This window comes from Tripterygium wilfordii, chromosome 1, assembly GCF_013401445.1.
Source record: "Tripterygium wilfordii isolate XIE 37 chromosome 1, ASM1340144v1, whole genome shotgun sequence".
Classification (NCBI taxonomy): Eukaryota; Viridiplantae; Streptophyta; class Magnoliopsida; order Celastrales; family Celastraceae; genus Tripterygium; species Tripterygium wilfordii.
This window is the reverse complement of record NC_052232.1, coordinates 8,398,751-8,414,549: the sequence shown is the minus strand read 5'-3', so window position 1 is coordinate 8,414,549 and position 15,799 is coordinate 8,398,751. Positions and strand designations below refer to the sequence as shown.

Here is a 15,799-nt window from a genome sequence, read left to right as displayed (position 1 = left end):
GACCACATCACTTTTATGTAAAAAAAAAATTGCGAACCCGCTTCAAATAAGCTCCTATTCAGAGGTTTTTTTTGCCATCAAAACCGGTTGCATAATCCGATGGCTTCATCCACCTATTTAGCGGTTCCACCCCACTAAACACACGGCATGTTATGGAAAAATTTATTTTGATAACCAACTTTTTAATCTAAACAAATCATCACACGACGACCAATGATCTTTTTAGAACTTAATAGAATCCATTACCACCGTCCATCCCTAACTAGTAACTACCGTTAAATTAGATTTGCTATATACTTATGTAGGGCCCATTATGAGTATCCCACATCAAAAATTTTATATATCCCTAATAATTTATTTTATAATCGATCATAATATTATTATATTATCTAATTATATTGAATTTCGTTATTACATTATCTATTTACATTACTTACATCGACTTTCATGACTACTTTGTCTAATTATATGTTGTGATTGATTATAATTCAATTTATTAGAGATACCTACTCTTCTCGATACGAAATTCCCAGCACAACAATTGCCGCACCAGACCAAAAGAAAATGCTTTTATTCTTTTTGGACCCAACCAATGTAACAATGTTTACGCGCCTCGCATCTGTACCGGCTATCAAAACAACGTTACGTACTCCCACACTACCGTTTCTCTCCTCTCCTCGAAAGTCGAAACTTTCACTCATTGAAGAATATGAGAGAAGAAGTCATCAGCTCTGGCGGGACGTTGGATCTCACTCCGGCTGGGAGGTACCGAACCACCCTTCTTTCTCTCACCTATGCTCCTTCATGATTGAGTCTCGATTTAGGGTTTTAATGGTCGCTTATCGTGGATGTGTTGAGACTAGGGTTTTACATTTGTGTTCTGTTCGATCGTTTGAAATTTGGGGCGTTCAGGTTGGGGTTTTGGTTTATGACATTGATGTGCTCGTGTTAGTTTTCCAATTTTATGGCTTCTGAAATTATGTAGGGATAGAACTGGGAGTCAGCTCTGTGTGGTGTAGTACCTCACGTCGTATGCTGGATATTGCTTTCTGTGGTATCGTATGCAAAATTCACTATAGATATTAAAATTGAATTTGACTTTTATTTCTTTGAAGGGCTTACTTGAGCCCATACCTTTGTTGGTGCACTCTGATGAATGGACCAATCTGGATATGTATGTGTTCGCCGCGGCTTGTCTTTTCTAACTTGGGTACACAACCTCTTTGGTTGCAAAAATGATGGAAACGTGTTTTTGGTTCCCTCTTTTCTTTCTTCGATCTTAATTTATTCATAGCTGACTCCAGTTCTTTGTTTAATGGGGACCAATTTGGATCTTGCTAGTTCAGTTCTTCTAGTTTTGGTTGTCAGACATGTTTTGTAAGAGGGTATGGATTTGGAATTTTCATTTTTTTTATTATGAGGACCTGAAACGTACATAAGAGCTTTATTTTAGTCTTATATGTGGTGGTCGTCAGCATCATCATCCGAAACTTCATCCCAAAAGTTTGGGGTAAGCTATATGAGTTTATGAGAAAATTAACGGGAATCAACTAGATGTATTCGAGTTTTGAGTTAATTGTCAATATTCCTTATCCACTAGAATTATTCAATTATATCATCTAAAAATAACATGCGCCAAGGTGTTTCACATTGGATATGTCATTTGAGTTCATGCATCATTGTAACAAGTAAGAACAAAATTAGTGTCCGCCCCTGATTTAAACCTATTGTCATGGGGAAACTCCATTGTAACTCTTCCATTAGTCCTAACACAAGCTACGACTCCTCCATACATATCTTTGATCATAGTAATATCGCTTATCGGGACTCTTTTCACTAAAATCCACCACATTAGTTCCCTATGCACCCTATCATATGTCTTTTCCACTTCTATAATATTGAATGCAAGTCTTTTTTCTTATGTTTATATTTTTCTAGAAGTCCCCTTAATAAAAATATCGCATCCATTATGGATTTTTGTGGCATAAAACAAAATTGGTTTTCTGATATCATAGATATCGATCCTAATTTTCATTCCACAACTATTTCTCAAAGTTTCAATGTGTGGCCCATAAGCTTGATGCCCCTATAAATGTTACTACTTTGGATATCATCCTTTGTTCTTTTATATATGTACTATAGTGTTGTTAGTTTCTACTCTATTCAGCAGGCATCCTACCAATCTTAATAATTTGATTAAATAGCTTAGTTGGCCATACTATACCTACATCTGCTACGCATTTCCACACTTCAATTAGAATTCCATTGGCGTTAGGTCTCATGGTTTTACTCCCTTTCATTCTCCTTAAGGTTTCCTTCACTTCAATCACCTTAATACATCTTACCAAGGATCCCTATTCTTAGGATAGCTATAAAGATGTTTGACATTCCCTCCATGGTCGCCATTAAGCAGCTTATTGAAGTAACTTCTCCACCTCTTGTTAAAAAATTGAAGAGTCTCATCTGTGGTGTGTACTTCTCATTCTATCAAGTCCCAGCCAGCAGGTTGGTTGCCACACTAAATTTTTCACCCTAATCAGGTGAATGAGATTTTGGTGGAGATTTTAGGGGGAGTTTAACAACTTGGTGTAACTTTGGAGCAATTTATATTTGAGGCTAGGATATGGTAATCTGTAACTGTCCAAAATCTTTTCTTATCTTTGCTTTATGTTTCTTTCCGAGTATTAGTTGTTCACACTGATGTCAAGTTGAACTGCTTGCATTGTGCCATTGACAATCAATTCGCAAGCACTAGTAGTGATTGTAGTTGACAATTGAAAAATATATTCAATTAAATCTTGCGAAGTAGGAGAGCTGATCCTTGTCGAATGGGTGTAAAAACTTTAGATTTGAATGGGTGAATGCAATTGCATTTGTAAGGTTTTATGTTGTGTACGTCCTTGAAAATTATCATCATGAATTCATGATGTAAGCTTTTGTCTCAAACTGTTTGGAGTCGGCTACATGAAATCATTAGATAACTACATGAATCCATAAGAGAAATTTGTTTTCTAATGTATTCACTTGTTAAGTTTTGGCCAAGATTTACATTGTCTGTGGACCTACCACAACCGTCCTCCTTTATGGCTTTATTTGAGCTTGAGGCCGGACAGAATATGCACATACTTGAAAACATAATAGAAGCTTTGTGTTAAGCAAATAAGTACATTGCTTAGGAACTTTGGTTAATTGATATACTCTATGGAAATGTCTGAATTCTCATAGAAATATTTTTATTCAACTTCAAGAAAAAAAATTTGGATATTAATGCTTTGAGCATTTCATTTCAAAAAGAAAAGAAAAGAAGAGAAGAAGTAATCTTTTGCATGTGTTGTATATAAACAGTTCTGCTGGGGCATCCTCACCTGCTGTCCCAACAAATATTGGCAGTTTAGATTGGTCTGGTCATGGACATACCTCTAAGGCGGCTTCTCTCTCTTGTGTTGGTTCTCAACCACCTTGGACTTCCTTGAGCACAAGTGTTGGTGGTGCTGCACTTGGATCATCTGGACCTTCGTGTAGGCCCTGGGAAAGAGGGGATCTGTTGAGGCGTTTGTCTACCTTCAAGCCTTTGAATTGGTTTGGAAAGCCAAAGGTACGAAATTTTATTTGCTTTCCATGGACCATATGTTGGAAATTTATATATTGTGATTGCTGGCCTGGAAAAATGTACAATTCTTGTTGTGTAAGATTCTCTTTCCTTGTGGAAATTGTAAATATTACGGTTTCAAATCAAATGATTTTACTCGTTGATCATAATGTATTGCAAATCAAACTATTTACGTGACCATACATGTTTGTGGTGTTTTTTGTACATTTGTTCACGTCTAGATGCTGAAGCCCTTAGCCAGCCTCTTCTGCGCTGTCTGAATCTGGCACTCGTTGTTTCTTTTGCTACATTGTCATAAGCAAGGAGATTTTTTGACTTGCCAATTTTAGGTCCCTAAACCCCCTCTTCTCTAAACAGTGATGAATTGTCTATTATAAGGGGATTAAAGTAAATAAAAAGATGCAGATTAAGCAATATGCTGTTTTGGTGATGCAAAATCTCTTATTCTTTTTCATACTGTGATGCTCGCTAACATATGAATTAGTAGGAATATGCTCCAGCAAGGAATTGGTATATAACTGGTATTTAAGCAAACAATTCCAGTTCCAACTAGATTGAAACGTTATCATGTTATCATAATGTTTTTACTTTTCACTTATACTAACACAAAAGGCTCGAGTAAGTTGAAGTCCTGTAACTGCTTTTTTTTGTTTCAGGTTGCTAGTTCATATGCTTGTGCTCAGAGAGGTTGGGTGAATGTGGATGCTGATAAAATTGCTTGTGAATCATGTGGTGCACACTTGAGTTTTGTTCTGTTGCCATCCTGGACCCTTGCTGAAGGTTAGAAGTTTTAACCAGAGTCCATTAATCAGACCGCTCTCTCTGAGGGCTCATTGAATTTTGTACTGTTGATGTCATTATTGTCATATCTAGCAATGAAGTAATTTTGATTAAGGGAAGTGATGAAAGACCTGTAAACTAAAGCTGGGAGGATGTGCACCCTGAGAAAAAGAAATACGCAGGTGCAAGAGAATGTAATCTAAAGGAAACTATTTGTGTGCGTATGTGAAGACGAGCAACTTCAGATTGTGTCTCTTTTACATGTCTATTTCTTTTACATGTAGGAAAGAGGTTAACATCTTAAGTTTTCTATTGGGATAGGTAAGAAATATAGAATTATTAATTCTAAAATTTTCAATTCTCAAATATTCGTAGTTATTTAAATTAAGAAAAAAGCTAATTCAGTTAAGTTAATTGGCAGAAGTAATTGAGCACTAGCATATTAAACTTTTGTTGAATAATTCTATCTTTGGTTTCGATAATAACAGGAATAGGATGTTTAGGAGATTACTATGTATTGAATATGACAATTATTAATTTTCATCTTAGAACCAGGCCTTTACATACAAACTTTGTTATATTTTGGATACGTTATTACTTATTAACTTATTGAATATTAGTTTGAAAGGGGGGAGAGGGGTTTCAACTTTCAACTGTGTGTATCTGGTCTAACCAGTTCTTTAATGTTATGGCAGAGTTGTTGGCTAAAATATGAAGTGATTTAATTTCTTTGGGAGCCATTTCAGTGTGTTGCTCCTCGTCAAATACTTCTTGATTGTCTTATCTCTTGAAAATCTGTTTATTGTTTAACTGTACCATTTGCTAACACTAGATATCATATGTTTAGAGTTCATTGCATTGCATCTTTGAGTTACAGAGCACAATCAAGCTTTCAATTGCCTAGATTGATGTAACAAACATCGGTTACATTGAAGGCACTTAGGCCCATCTTCTGGATGCCAATACTGATTCTACCTCTTGTCGTTCTATGCACATTATGACTATTTGTGATATTTCGAGGATCAGAAGATTCTGGGAGCTGACCAGTTTTTACATTTTAGTCAACTGCGGTTAAGCCATTGATTTCCTCATGATATCATGATCATGGTATTCAATGGTATTAGAGAAAATAGGAAGTGTCAAAATAATAGTTCCTTTGCTCCATATTGGCGATAATTTCAGATTAATGAAACAATACCATGATTAGTTGAGTTACTCCCCCCGAATGTCAATGATTTTAACAAGTAGATCAATCAAGAGCCAGGCCAGTAGAGCTACTTAGTTCCCTTTTCACCCTTTTCAACAGACCCTTCTGGTTTTGTTATAAATCATTGCTAATTTGCCCCAAATTTGTTGCTTGTCTTGATGATATGCTCATAATTTTACTGTGAAGGTTCAACATTTTTTTGCCTTCTCTTACTACTTTTGTTTCTTGATTATCTCCTTGGTTAAAGTTGAAAATGCCAGTGAAGCCTTTGCCAAGCAGCTGGATGAAGGGCACAAAGTCACCTGCCCTTGGAGAGGAAATAGTTGTCCTGAAAGCTTGGTGCAATTCCCACCAACACCTCAATCTGCACTGATTGGGGGATATAAGGACAGATGTGATGGACTTCTACAGTTTCAGTGTCTTCCTATTATAGCTGCATCTGCGATTGAGCAGATGCGAGTCTTCCGGGACTCTCAGATGGAGCACTTTCTGTCTCAGATTGGAGAAGTTGATTTTAAAACCGACGGCATATCAGAAGTAGAGACTTCGCGAGATGGTCCATTCTATATTTATTTATGTGTAAGATATATTTATTTGCTTGTTCTATCTGTTAGTTGCGTTACTGGTTCATCATTCTGCATAGGTGCTTTTTGATCATGGATTTTCCGTTTATACCTTCATTTTGGCAGGCCCAGAAGCTTATAAGTCTGTGTGGATGGGAACCAAGATGGCTTCGAAATGTTCAAGATTGTGAAGAGCATTCTGCTCAGTCGGCTAGAAATGGATGTTCTGTTGGCCCCACCCTGGGCCGGGTCTGTATTCCACAGGATCCTGGATCAAGCAAGTATGCACTTTCTGCTTCAGCCAAAAAAGACACTGGAAAGAATAAAATACTAGCTGTGGAGTCTAGATATGAACAAAGATCGCCTCTTTTAGATTGTAGTTTGTGCGGGGCTACTGTGCGAATATTTGATTTCTTAAGTGTTCCTCGTCCTGCTCCTTTTGCTCCTAGCAACATTGATATTCCTGAGACAAGCAAAAAAATGGGATTGACACGTGGAGCAAGTGCAGCCAGTGGAATTAGTGGTTGGGTTGCTGCTGATAATACAGAGAAAGGACAGACTGAAGACCGTGATGAAGTTGCAACAACAGACGAGGGCAGATTGTTGCAGTACTCAGTCATTGATTTAAATCTTACAATGGCTGGGGCTCTACCTTTTATTCAGGTTGACAGGACCGCAACACACATGAATGCTAATGATGCAGACATGGGAAGGGATCTAATTATTGGCCAGCCTGCCGGCAGTGAGGTTGGTGATCGTGCAACTTCGTATGAGTCTCGGGGCCCCAGCTCCCGTAAACGAAGCCTTGAAATTGGTGGCAGCTCAGATGATAGGCTACACTTGAGGATTCAACAGGCTGATAGTTTTGAAGGAACTGTAATTGATCGTGATGGAGAGGAAGTTACATATGGCATACAGTATCCAGCTGGGCCATCAAAACGTGCTCGTGAATCTTATACAAGAGACTCTTCTGGCGCGGGTCCTAGCCATTCAGTAGGTATTGAAACTTATACCGATGGAAACAAAGCTGGTTCAAGCCGACAAGGAAATGACCATCTGATACGAGTCCCGTCAGCAAGAGATTCTACACGGGCATCTTCTGTTATTGCAATGGATACATTCTATCACGTTGAAAATGATGACTCTATGGATAGTGTCGAGAATTATCCTGGGGATGTTGCTGATGTTCAATTTCCTTCCTCCAGTACATATGGGAATCTGGACGTGTATGAGACATCAGAATTGAATAACAGTAACCAAGCTCAGCAGAGCATAGGTTTTCGACCACCTGTTGAATTAGTCCCTGGGGAGATGGGTGTTAGTAGTACAAACGACGGTGAAGAAGTTTTCAATGCAGAAACTGTGACGGCTCAAGCTAGAGAAGGAATTAGTTTTGGAATCAGTGGAGGAAGTGTTGGAATGTGTGCTAGCCATGAAGCTGAAATTCATGGGCCTGATGCTTCTGTGCATAGAGCGCATAGTGTTGTTGGCGATCTGGAACCCAGAGTGGATGATGCTGAAAATCAGGGTCAGACTGGTGAATCTGCTCCAGATCCTGGGTTAATGGATGAAATTGTTCCTGATGAAACGAACGGAGAAGATCCCCAGGGTGACAGCCAGGAAATGTTGTCTCGTTCCATAAGAAGGGCTGATAGCGGCTCAAAAATTGATGGTTTTACCAAGGCAGAGTCTACTGCTAGTGGTGAAAAGATAAGTCAAAGCTTCAAGTTAGGCCTTGATAACAGTGCTCATCCTTCTCTGTCTTGCAATGCTATGATTGACTCTGGTTATGAAACGAGCAACAAAGAGGTTACAAAGACTGGAAAATCATCGTCCACCAATAACTGTGGATACCTATCATCAGAACATGCAGTTGCAAATGGGATAGGTAGTCTATTTTTACCTATTTGGCTGCTCTAATGTTATGATTGTTGGACTATTAATTCAATGACAGAACTTTCACCTTCTAATAAGCTTAAGCTTCAGAAAAGAAAATGGTGAGAGATTCACTTTCTTTTTAGCTTAAGCTTCAGAAAAAAAATAATGTTTATGTGGACTATTAGAGCCTTCAAGACATAGTTTACAGCTGATTGTAACTTTAGCCATTCTAATTTTCATTTTTTTTAATGTTTCCCCATAACAGGGACAAGATTCTCCCTTTCAGTAATTCATTTAATTTTAGTATGCATGCATATCAACTGTGCATCAGACAGTGTTCTCTGAATTTCAATATATATGTAATAATAGTCTTATTTTAGTATGTGGTGAACCAGTGCATGTAGTGGTGGCCTGCATGAACTAATTGTACATTAAGTTATGTGTTTATGCAGGACATTACCCCATTTTTTTGCTAAAATCTCTCTCCTGATGAGTGAAGAAACCTACATGCTCTCTTGACCCATATCCTTTCTTCTCCCAATTGGCGTAAAAAGATAACGGAAAACATTGTCCATGTGGTTTTCAATCATTAGCACGTAATATTCTTAGCATTATAAATGAGTGTTATCTATATATTCTACTTCTGAGAAATTTTTTTCACACTATCAACTTTATTTGATGAAACAGGGCCACCAAAAGGGGAAAGCAATTATGAAGAACCTGTAGAATTTGATCCAATTGTCCATCATAACCAGTTCTGCCCCTGGGTGAATGGAAATGTTGCTGCTGCTGGCTGCAGCAACTCTGTTCCCAGCACTAGCACTGATGCTGTTGCACTTTGTGGATGGCAACTGACCTTGGATGCACTGGACGCCTTGAGATCCCTAGGGCATATCCCAGTTATGACAGTACCGTCTGAGTCAGCTGCATCTTTGTACAAGGTAGGTTGTCCCTCTTAACCAGATATCTTCTAGCAATGTCCTGTATAGTAACTTTGGCTTTTCCTTGTCTTGCCTTTTAAGCGGCTCTTTCTTTGACTAGTTCTTTTACGTCTGCCTATCATTGTCAACAAATGAATATTGTTTGTTAAATCATTTTAGCATTTTGTATGCATGTCTTGATTCATTATTAAGTCTAGAAATGACAACTTGATGGGAGTCACTGAATTTGTACATAACTTGTGCTCCTTATCAGGTATTTGGCTACTAATCTCGTGATTGAGTTCTCATGACAATCTGAATTATTCTGATGGTTGTCTTTGTTAATCCTTGAACAATATCTTTGTAGTTGTTCAGGGTACTCATCGAAGCTTTTTGCGATAGACCTATGTTAATTAATATCGTATGATTTTAGAGGTCATTGCTTTGTTGTGGTAATATCCAACCTGCTATTGGCTCTTTTTAATAAAATTCTTGCCTTATACAATATATATATTCTCCCATAAAGACAACTTTTTAACCATTGATTTAAGTGAAATGACATGTAAGGCCCACTGTTCTGGGTCCCACATGTTCCATGTCAATGGTCAAAAAGTTGTCATTATTTTATGTCCTTACTGTATGTCCTTATGGGAGAATTTCTGATATATTTACATATTTACCGAACAAGCCTTGTCGTGACAGTTTCATCCTCTCATGTGGCCAGTTTCTTTTATTTTGGATTTCCTTTGATATGTCTAGACTCTAGATTAATGCTTTGCATGTACTAATGCTGAAACAAAAAAGTGCTATCCTGCTCACCCAGCTTTTGAATGATGGATTATATGTTTAAAAAGTTATTATTATCCATCATTTTTTTTTGTTTCAATCATCCAAAGTTATGATGTCCCCTTCTTTTCTTCGTTTTATGTAGATCGGCATGAGTTTCTTTTTACAGGATGATCACCTTAGGCCCTTTTAATTTCCGCAGTTTATCTTTATGTGCATGAATTTCCTTTTGCAGGATGACCACGGGCCTCCTGGTCAGAAACACAGTTGATGATGCTCCTTGAGCAAAATCGAAGGACATCATTAATATTCAAGCTCAATAGAAAGTACATGCAATAATTGGCAAAATGACTTTATTAACTTCGCAAAGTGAGTATATGCATTTTTTAAAGAAATTCTTCTGCCATAGGTAAATGGAAAACGCATGCTGCTTTTTAAAAGGTTAATACTGTCGCTCTTCTGAAAGTCAACACATGAATCTCATCATGCGAACTTGACTTCTCGATGCAAGTGCATTTAACTCTTATTACAATCACGTTGATTTACTAAGGAATGTGCTGGTTCTTAAGTTAGGGTTTGCAACCCTAGGTGATTGGCAGCCACCCCAACCCCCATGACATGAGGTCAAGGGTTCACACCTCCTGCCTCCCCCAATAACTTGCCCACAAAAAGAAAAGGTGCCGTTTCCTAAGTTAGGGTTCACAGCTTACTAGGTTTAGTGGATTTCCCAATCATTTTTATGGCATATTTAGGTAGTTTTAGGGCCCTTATTCTGATGGGTACGGGATCCACTACAGGTAGTTTGTGTGCCACTTCTGTCTCACTTAGATACATGTGTCGAATGTTTTTCCTTCGAAATATTTAAAATATTCCCTGCTTAACGTGATATGAAACCCTTTTCACTATGGTTGTTCTAGTGCATACTGCATACGAAGGCAGAGGTTTATGAAGATTCTACGTCCAAACAATAAGATGGGCAACATTTTTTAGGAATTTAGTTGCAGTAATAGAATCTTGTAGATACCTATGCTGTCAGGAATTTGGGATGTGGTTTAGGGAGTTCTTTGCTACTTTTTTTTTTTTTTTTGTCTTTTTTAATTTCTTATTGGTTTTTCTAGTGGCTCTGAGTTTTTCATATCTATCCTGACATATTTCCTACACAAAGTTGTGCCACCGGCCCTAATTATTGCGTCATTGGTCCAACCAAGTGAATCACGGCCTTTGAATTCTTCTTCTTTATCTTTGAAGGATTTTTTATATTGCTTTTCAACATACACGAGTTCACTTCCATTTGGTTAGCCAACTGGTTATCTTGATAAAAGCAAGCTGATGATGTGTATTGTTTAAATTTTGGTCTCCATAAGCAATTGCAGGACCCCATTAGTCATGTCCAGTCATTGTCTTGACTACTTTGATTGGGAGTCCAAGTATGAAAAGTGGTGCCTGTGTTCCAAATGTTTGTACTTGCAAGCAAATTATAATTGGGGTTTACGTCAACATTGTGCAGGATCGGAAGGAAATCATTCTTTGAAGCACATTGCAAGATGGTTCTGCATTGTCATGAGAACTGCTCTTGGTGGAAGTTGTGGCTCACTTTTCACCTTTAAAACTTCTATACGCCTTTTTAACTACTTATTGTCAAGGTAAATTATGTCATTAGTGGAATTTAGACATGTTACCCCTTCAGCACTAACATACTTGATTTTGAATGTTTTTCTAGTGACTTCTTGTTTAGAGTCCAAGGACGAATAATTTTATCCTTGATGCAGCTTTAGGTCCCCGCGGGAATGAGAACCATAATTATAGGACTGGTTAACTTATAGTATTTCATATTCATTGCAAGATTCCGAGCTTTTGGTTTAGTAATTTGTACGTTTTCCAAGAGAAACATTGGTGGAAATTAGGTATTTCTTTGTGTTTTTTTTTGTACATATTCATTTTAGTTGCTGGTATGCATGGCAAAAAACGCACTGGGAGTCCTATGCCTCTCGATTGAGTCATTGACCAGAACTTCATTTTAGGATCGACTTTGGGCATGATATTTTATCTCCAGCTGGTTTTGTGTTTTGATCTTGTTTACAAGTTCGGAGATCAGTGTCATATTTTTGTCCTAAACAAAAATCAAATTTTAATTCATCACAAGAGAGATGAAATGTTTTGTGTTTATAACGATATAGAATTTTCATAAACAAAAATCAAAGTAGAGACAAAATGTTTCGGATTTATAACGATATGGAAGTTTCATATTTTTTCATTTGATTTGACAAAAAATATGTCATGGACTCATATATGCAATCTAAACATGTTAAGAAATTTTGTTAGTGGCTTTATACTTCATAGCCACCACAGCTGGACCCAGCAACTCGTATGGATCCAGTTGATATAAATAACGGAGCCTACACAGTGGAGCAGATATTGGCTCAGCAAAAAATCCACGATATCCATCTGAGACCAATATCTTTCAAGCGAAATTCCACGTGTCATCATCTTTTTGGAATAAACATACCGATGAACTCTCATCTCTTCCTCCCCCAGACAGCCACAACTGACACAGACCACCATAATAGCCATGAGAGTGGCAGCTGCAGCATTCCAATCCTCTCTCTGTATCTCTTACCAGAAACCAACCCCAACCCACCAACCAACCATTCCCTTGACAGCCAAACCCAATAGCGGCAGCAGCAGCCTCCATCACCACCCACTCTACACAGCAACCCAAACAAACCTCTCTTCACAGGTCAAAGAGAAGGTCGTTTGCCTTGAAATCATGGGTATTGACTCAGGCAAAGCACTCTCACAAAACCCATCTCTTCATTCCGCCTCACTCTACTCAATTCAATCCATAATCTTCTTCCTCCAATCCAAAGGAATCCTACAAAAGGACATGCCTAGAATTGTGGGTATGTGCCCCCAAATCTTAACCTCCAACATCAGAACCGACCTTCTCCCAGTTTTCATTTTCCTCTCACAGGACCTAAAAGTCCCTGACCATGACTTCAGGAGGGTTATCAAGAAGTGCCCAAGATTGCTAATTTCAAGTGTCAATGACCAGCTCAGACCATGCCTTTTTTGGCTTCGAAGACTTGGGTTTTGGGATTTGAGAGCATTGGCTTATCATGACCCTGTGCTACTGGTTTCCAGTGTGGAGAATACATTGATTCCAAAGCTTGTTTATCTGAAAAGTATTGGGTTTTCAAGAGATGATGTTTTGGATATGGTGTTGAGGTGTCCAGGTCTGTTTACTTTCAGTGTTGAGAACAATTTGAAGCCCAAATTTGAGTACTTTGTTGAGGACATGAAAGGAGATCTGGAGGAGCTCATGGAGTTTCCACAGTATTTTTCTTTCAGTTTGGAGAAGAGGATTAAGCCTAGGCACATGGAGGTTGTGCAGAGTGGACTTAGGGTTCCTCTGCCATTGATGCTTAAAAGCACTGATGAAGAGTTTATGGATCTGATAAGATAAGGGGGGATGGGTAATTGTGGTGGGTGTTTTGCACCTATGAACACAATGGGCAGAGTTCCTTTTTTTCCTCTGTTGTACTTATCATTCTCATGGTGTATAGTTTGAGTAAATCTATCTTTAATTTTGTTTTTGGTACTTTCAATTAGATTGAATTTGTGTTGTGCCAAAATCAACTTACAGACGAAGCACACAATCGATTGACTAAACCAAATCAAATATTCAAGTAAATAAGAGATATTGAATCAAAGCAAAGCAGTAATAACACGAGAAGATTTACGTAATTCGACAATAACATATGTTCATGGACAACAGATATCCAAATCCATTATGTTGGAGAAGATTACTAAATCAAATATCCCAAGAAAATCAAAGATATAGAATCAAAACAAAGCAGTAAAAACATGAGAAGATTTATTTAATTCGACAATAGCCATGTTCACGGTCAGCATATATCCAAATCCATTATGTTGGAGAATATTACAAGAAGTAAATGATGAACAAAATCCATCTTATAGACTCTCTCAAGTTCTCATTATTTTCTCATTTTCTCTCTCTAGGTGGTGCTCTCTTTGTTATAATAAGAAAAATCCTTCGAAATTCTTATTTATGACAATCCTAATTCGCGTTAAATCCCGATCATGCTTTGGCGCGGAATTTTTTGCTCGAGTTGTGTGATTCAGACTCAAGATTAAATCTCCACCTTAACGGAGCAAGAGATGATCAAACCACTAATACTGGAAAACTATACTAGGGCATTTGATTGGTATTTTGAGAGGGGAATGAGTGCAAGATTCATATATTTCCTTGTTTGATTGATTTTTGAAGGGTGGAATCACAAACTCATTCCACCCTCTATTCTTCCTTGTGGAGGATGACCAAGCTCACCAAAATGGTGAGAATGACTATTAATGAGTTTTGAAATAATGTTATTTTCTAATAAAGAAGGATAATATGAAAATTATACTATCAATATTCTCACACTTATGCTCACTCTTTATTTTATACCAACCATGACCATGCTCACCTCATACTCATCTCACACCTATCTCCTCATCTCATAGACTCATACTCACCTCACACAATTATGAACCAAATGCCCCATATATATATGTAAGTATTAATCCATACGGAAATGTTGTAAATTCACACTTTCATACACATCAACAATATTGTCTGTTTTGGGTTGTCCGGTTCCCGTGGATACATCGGACCCGCACAACTTTGTTTCTCCTTAGGTCCAAACAAGTGAGCTAAGCCCAACTCACGTGAATCTAGAAAAGGCCTTGTTAGTGTTAAGGGTGGGCTTGATCCTTATAAACAAGGAGTTATTCCCACATCTTACCTATGTGAGACTTAACAGAAAGAGATAAATCAAATCTAACGGTTGCATAAATGATGAGACTCGAGATATTCTGAATTCGATTCTTATAGTGAGCAATATATTTGTGGTAACGTGCTAAATTTTGACCCAAGTTACCCTGTTGTCAAATGGAAAACTCATGTACGAACAGGTCTAACGGTGTAAGTTTAGACTCATATCGAATGTCCAAATGCAAGTTTGTATGATGTCGTTCTTCATTATAAAAAAGAGTATTGATAATGTGTGCCCAAGGGTACTTATTAAGGATTTACCACGGAAAATCATAGTATCTCATGTGAGATGAACACTCTCTCACATAATTTTTTAAACTTAAAAAATATATTTTTAAGAGTCCAATACACTTTTTCATTCTTATCTAATGCTTAAGAGCACGCATGATCATTTTCCTATAAAAAAAAAGTTGCATTCATGATGAACAAATTCTTAAAGCACGCATCATCATTTTTTTTATAAAAAAAATTGCATTAATGATGAACAAATTCAAAATATGTTAATAATTTTCATTATATATACTCCATCCGTTTCATTTTGGTTGTGCTTCTTTCTATTTTGGGTCGTCCCAAACTAGTGTCACTTTTCTTCATTAATTAATAAATTTATTGTTGTATTATAAAATTACCCTTGTTAGTTGTTACTTTAATTACACTTGTTTTAAAGAAAAAAATATCATTATAAATAATAACAAATTTGGAGTAAGTTGTTATTTTGTATAGTTGAATTGCATTAAATTATATCTCTTAAGAAATTGGATTTTCAAAGGATAACAGACAAATTGAGTATATTTTTTTTAGTAGTAGTAGATAACAGTAAAACTACGTTAAATAATGCAAAGTTAAATAAAAAATTTAAAAGCGGTTTATGCCTAAAAAAAGGACAATTAAGAGGTTTTTTTTTATTTTTTATATAGTTTTGAATTGTTTGACTACTCCTAGCGAACACTGTATTCAGAGCATCCACAGTGATGGACACTCCATACTCCTTATTTGTTTGTGCAACTAGCCAACTATTAAAGTGTAACATTTGGCTTGGTACACAATGAAACATACTTGAAAATTGAAATCACCCTACATCTTCTCTCTTCCCATCTCTTTCTCTCCATCCTGCTCTTAGATGACCTCAAATAATTGGTTATATGGGTCCCATAATTTATATTATTCATCAATGAAGTGGTGCTTCAAAGATGGAGCAGGATAAATTTTAAGAATATTTTT

The 15,799-nt window shown here is 37.1% G+C and overlaps 2 protein-coding genes across 2 annotated transcripts; both read left to right on the top strand.

The window, feature by feature from the left end:
• The first annotated feature begins 592 nt into the window (after positions 1 to 592).
• On the top strand, positions 593 to 11,610 carry LOC119997345. The gene is made up of 8 exons (XM_038844290.1): positions 593 to 765; positions 3,346 to 3,595; positions 4,267 to 4,390; positions 5,845 to 6,176; positions 6,287 to 8,048; positions 8,726 to 8,979; positions 9,980 to 10,113; positions 11,252 to 11,610. Exons 1-7 carry the CDS (start codon positions 710 to 712, stop codon positions 10,013 to 10,015), a joined length of 2,814 nt encoding a protein of 937 aa, XP_038700218.1. The 5' UTR covers positions 593 to 709; the 3' UTR covers positions 10,016 to 10,113; positions 11,252 to 11,610.
• Positions 11,611 to 12,252: 642 nt separating this feature from the next.
• Positions 12,253 to 13,337, top strand: LOC120001569 (transcription termination factor MTEF1, chloroplastic). Its single transcript, XM_038849951.1, has one exon. It carries the CDS (start codon positions 12,314 to 12,316, stop codon positions 13,205 to 13,207), a length of 894 nt encoding a protein of 297 aa, XP_038705879.1. The 5' UTR covers positions 12,253 to 12,313; the 3' UTR covers positions 13,208 to 13,337.
• The last annotated feature ends 2,462 nt before the right edge of the window (positions 13,338 to 15,799 follow it).

Bases quoted from the DNA above. Each gene is read 5' to 3' on its own strand.
- LOC119997345 (XM_038844290.1), top strand. From the start codon at position 710: ATGAGAGAAGAAGTCATCAGCTCTGGCGGGACGTTGGATCTCACTCCG. The intron at 3,596-4,266 runs GTACGAAATTTT...TTTTTGTTTCAG, and splicing joins ATTGGTTTGGAAAGCCAAAG to GTTGCTAGTTCATATGCTTG. The intron at 4,391-5,844 runs GTTAGAAGTTTT...CCTTGGTTAAAG, and splicing joins ATCCTGGACCCTTGCTGAAG to TTGAAAATGCCAGTGAAGCC.
- LOC120001569 (XM_038849951.1), top strand. From the start codon at position 12,314: ATGAGAGTGGCAGCTGCAGCATTCCAATCCTCTCTCTGTATCTCTTAC.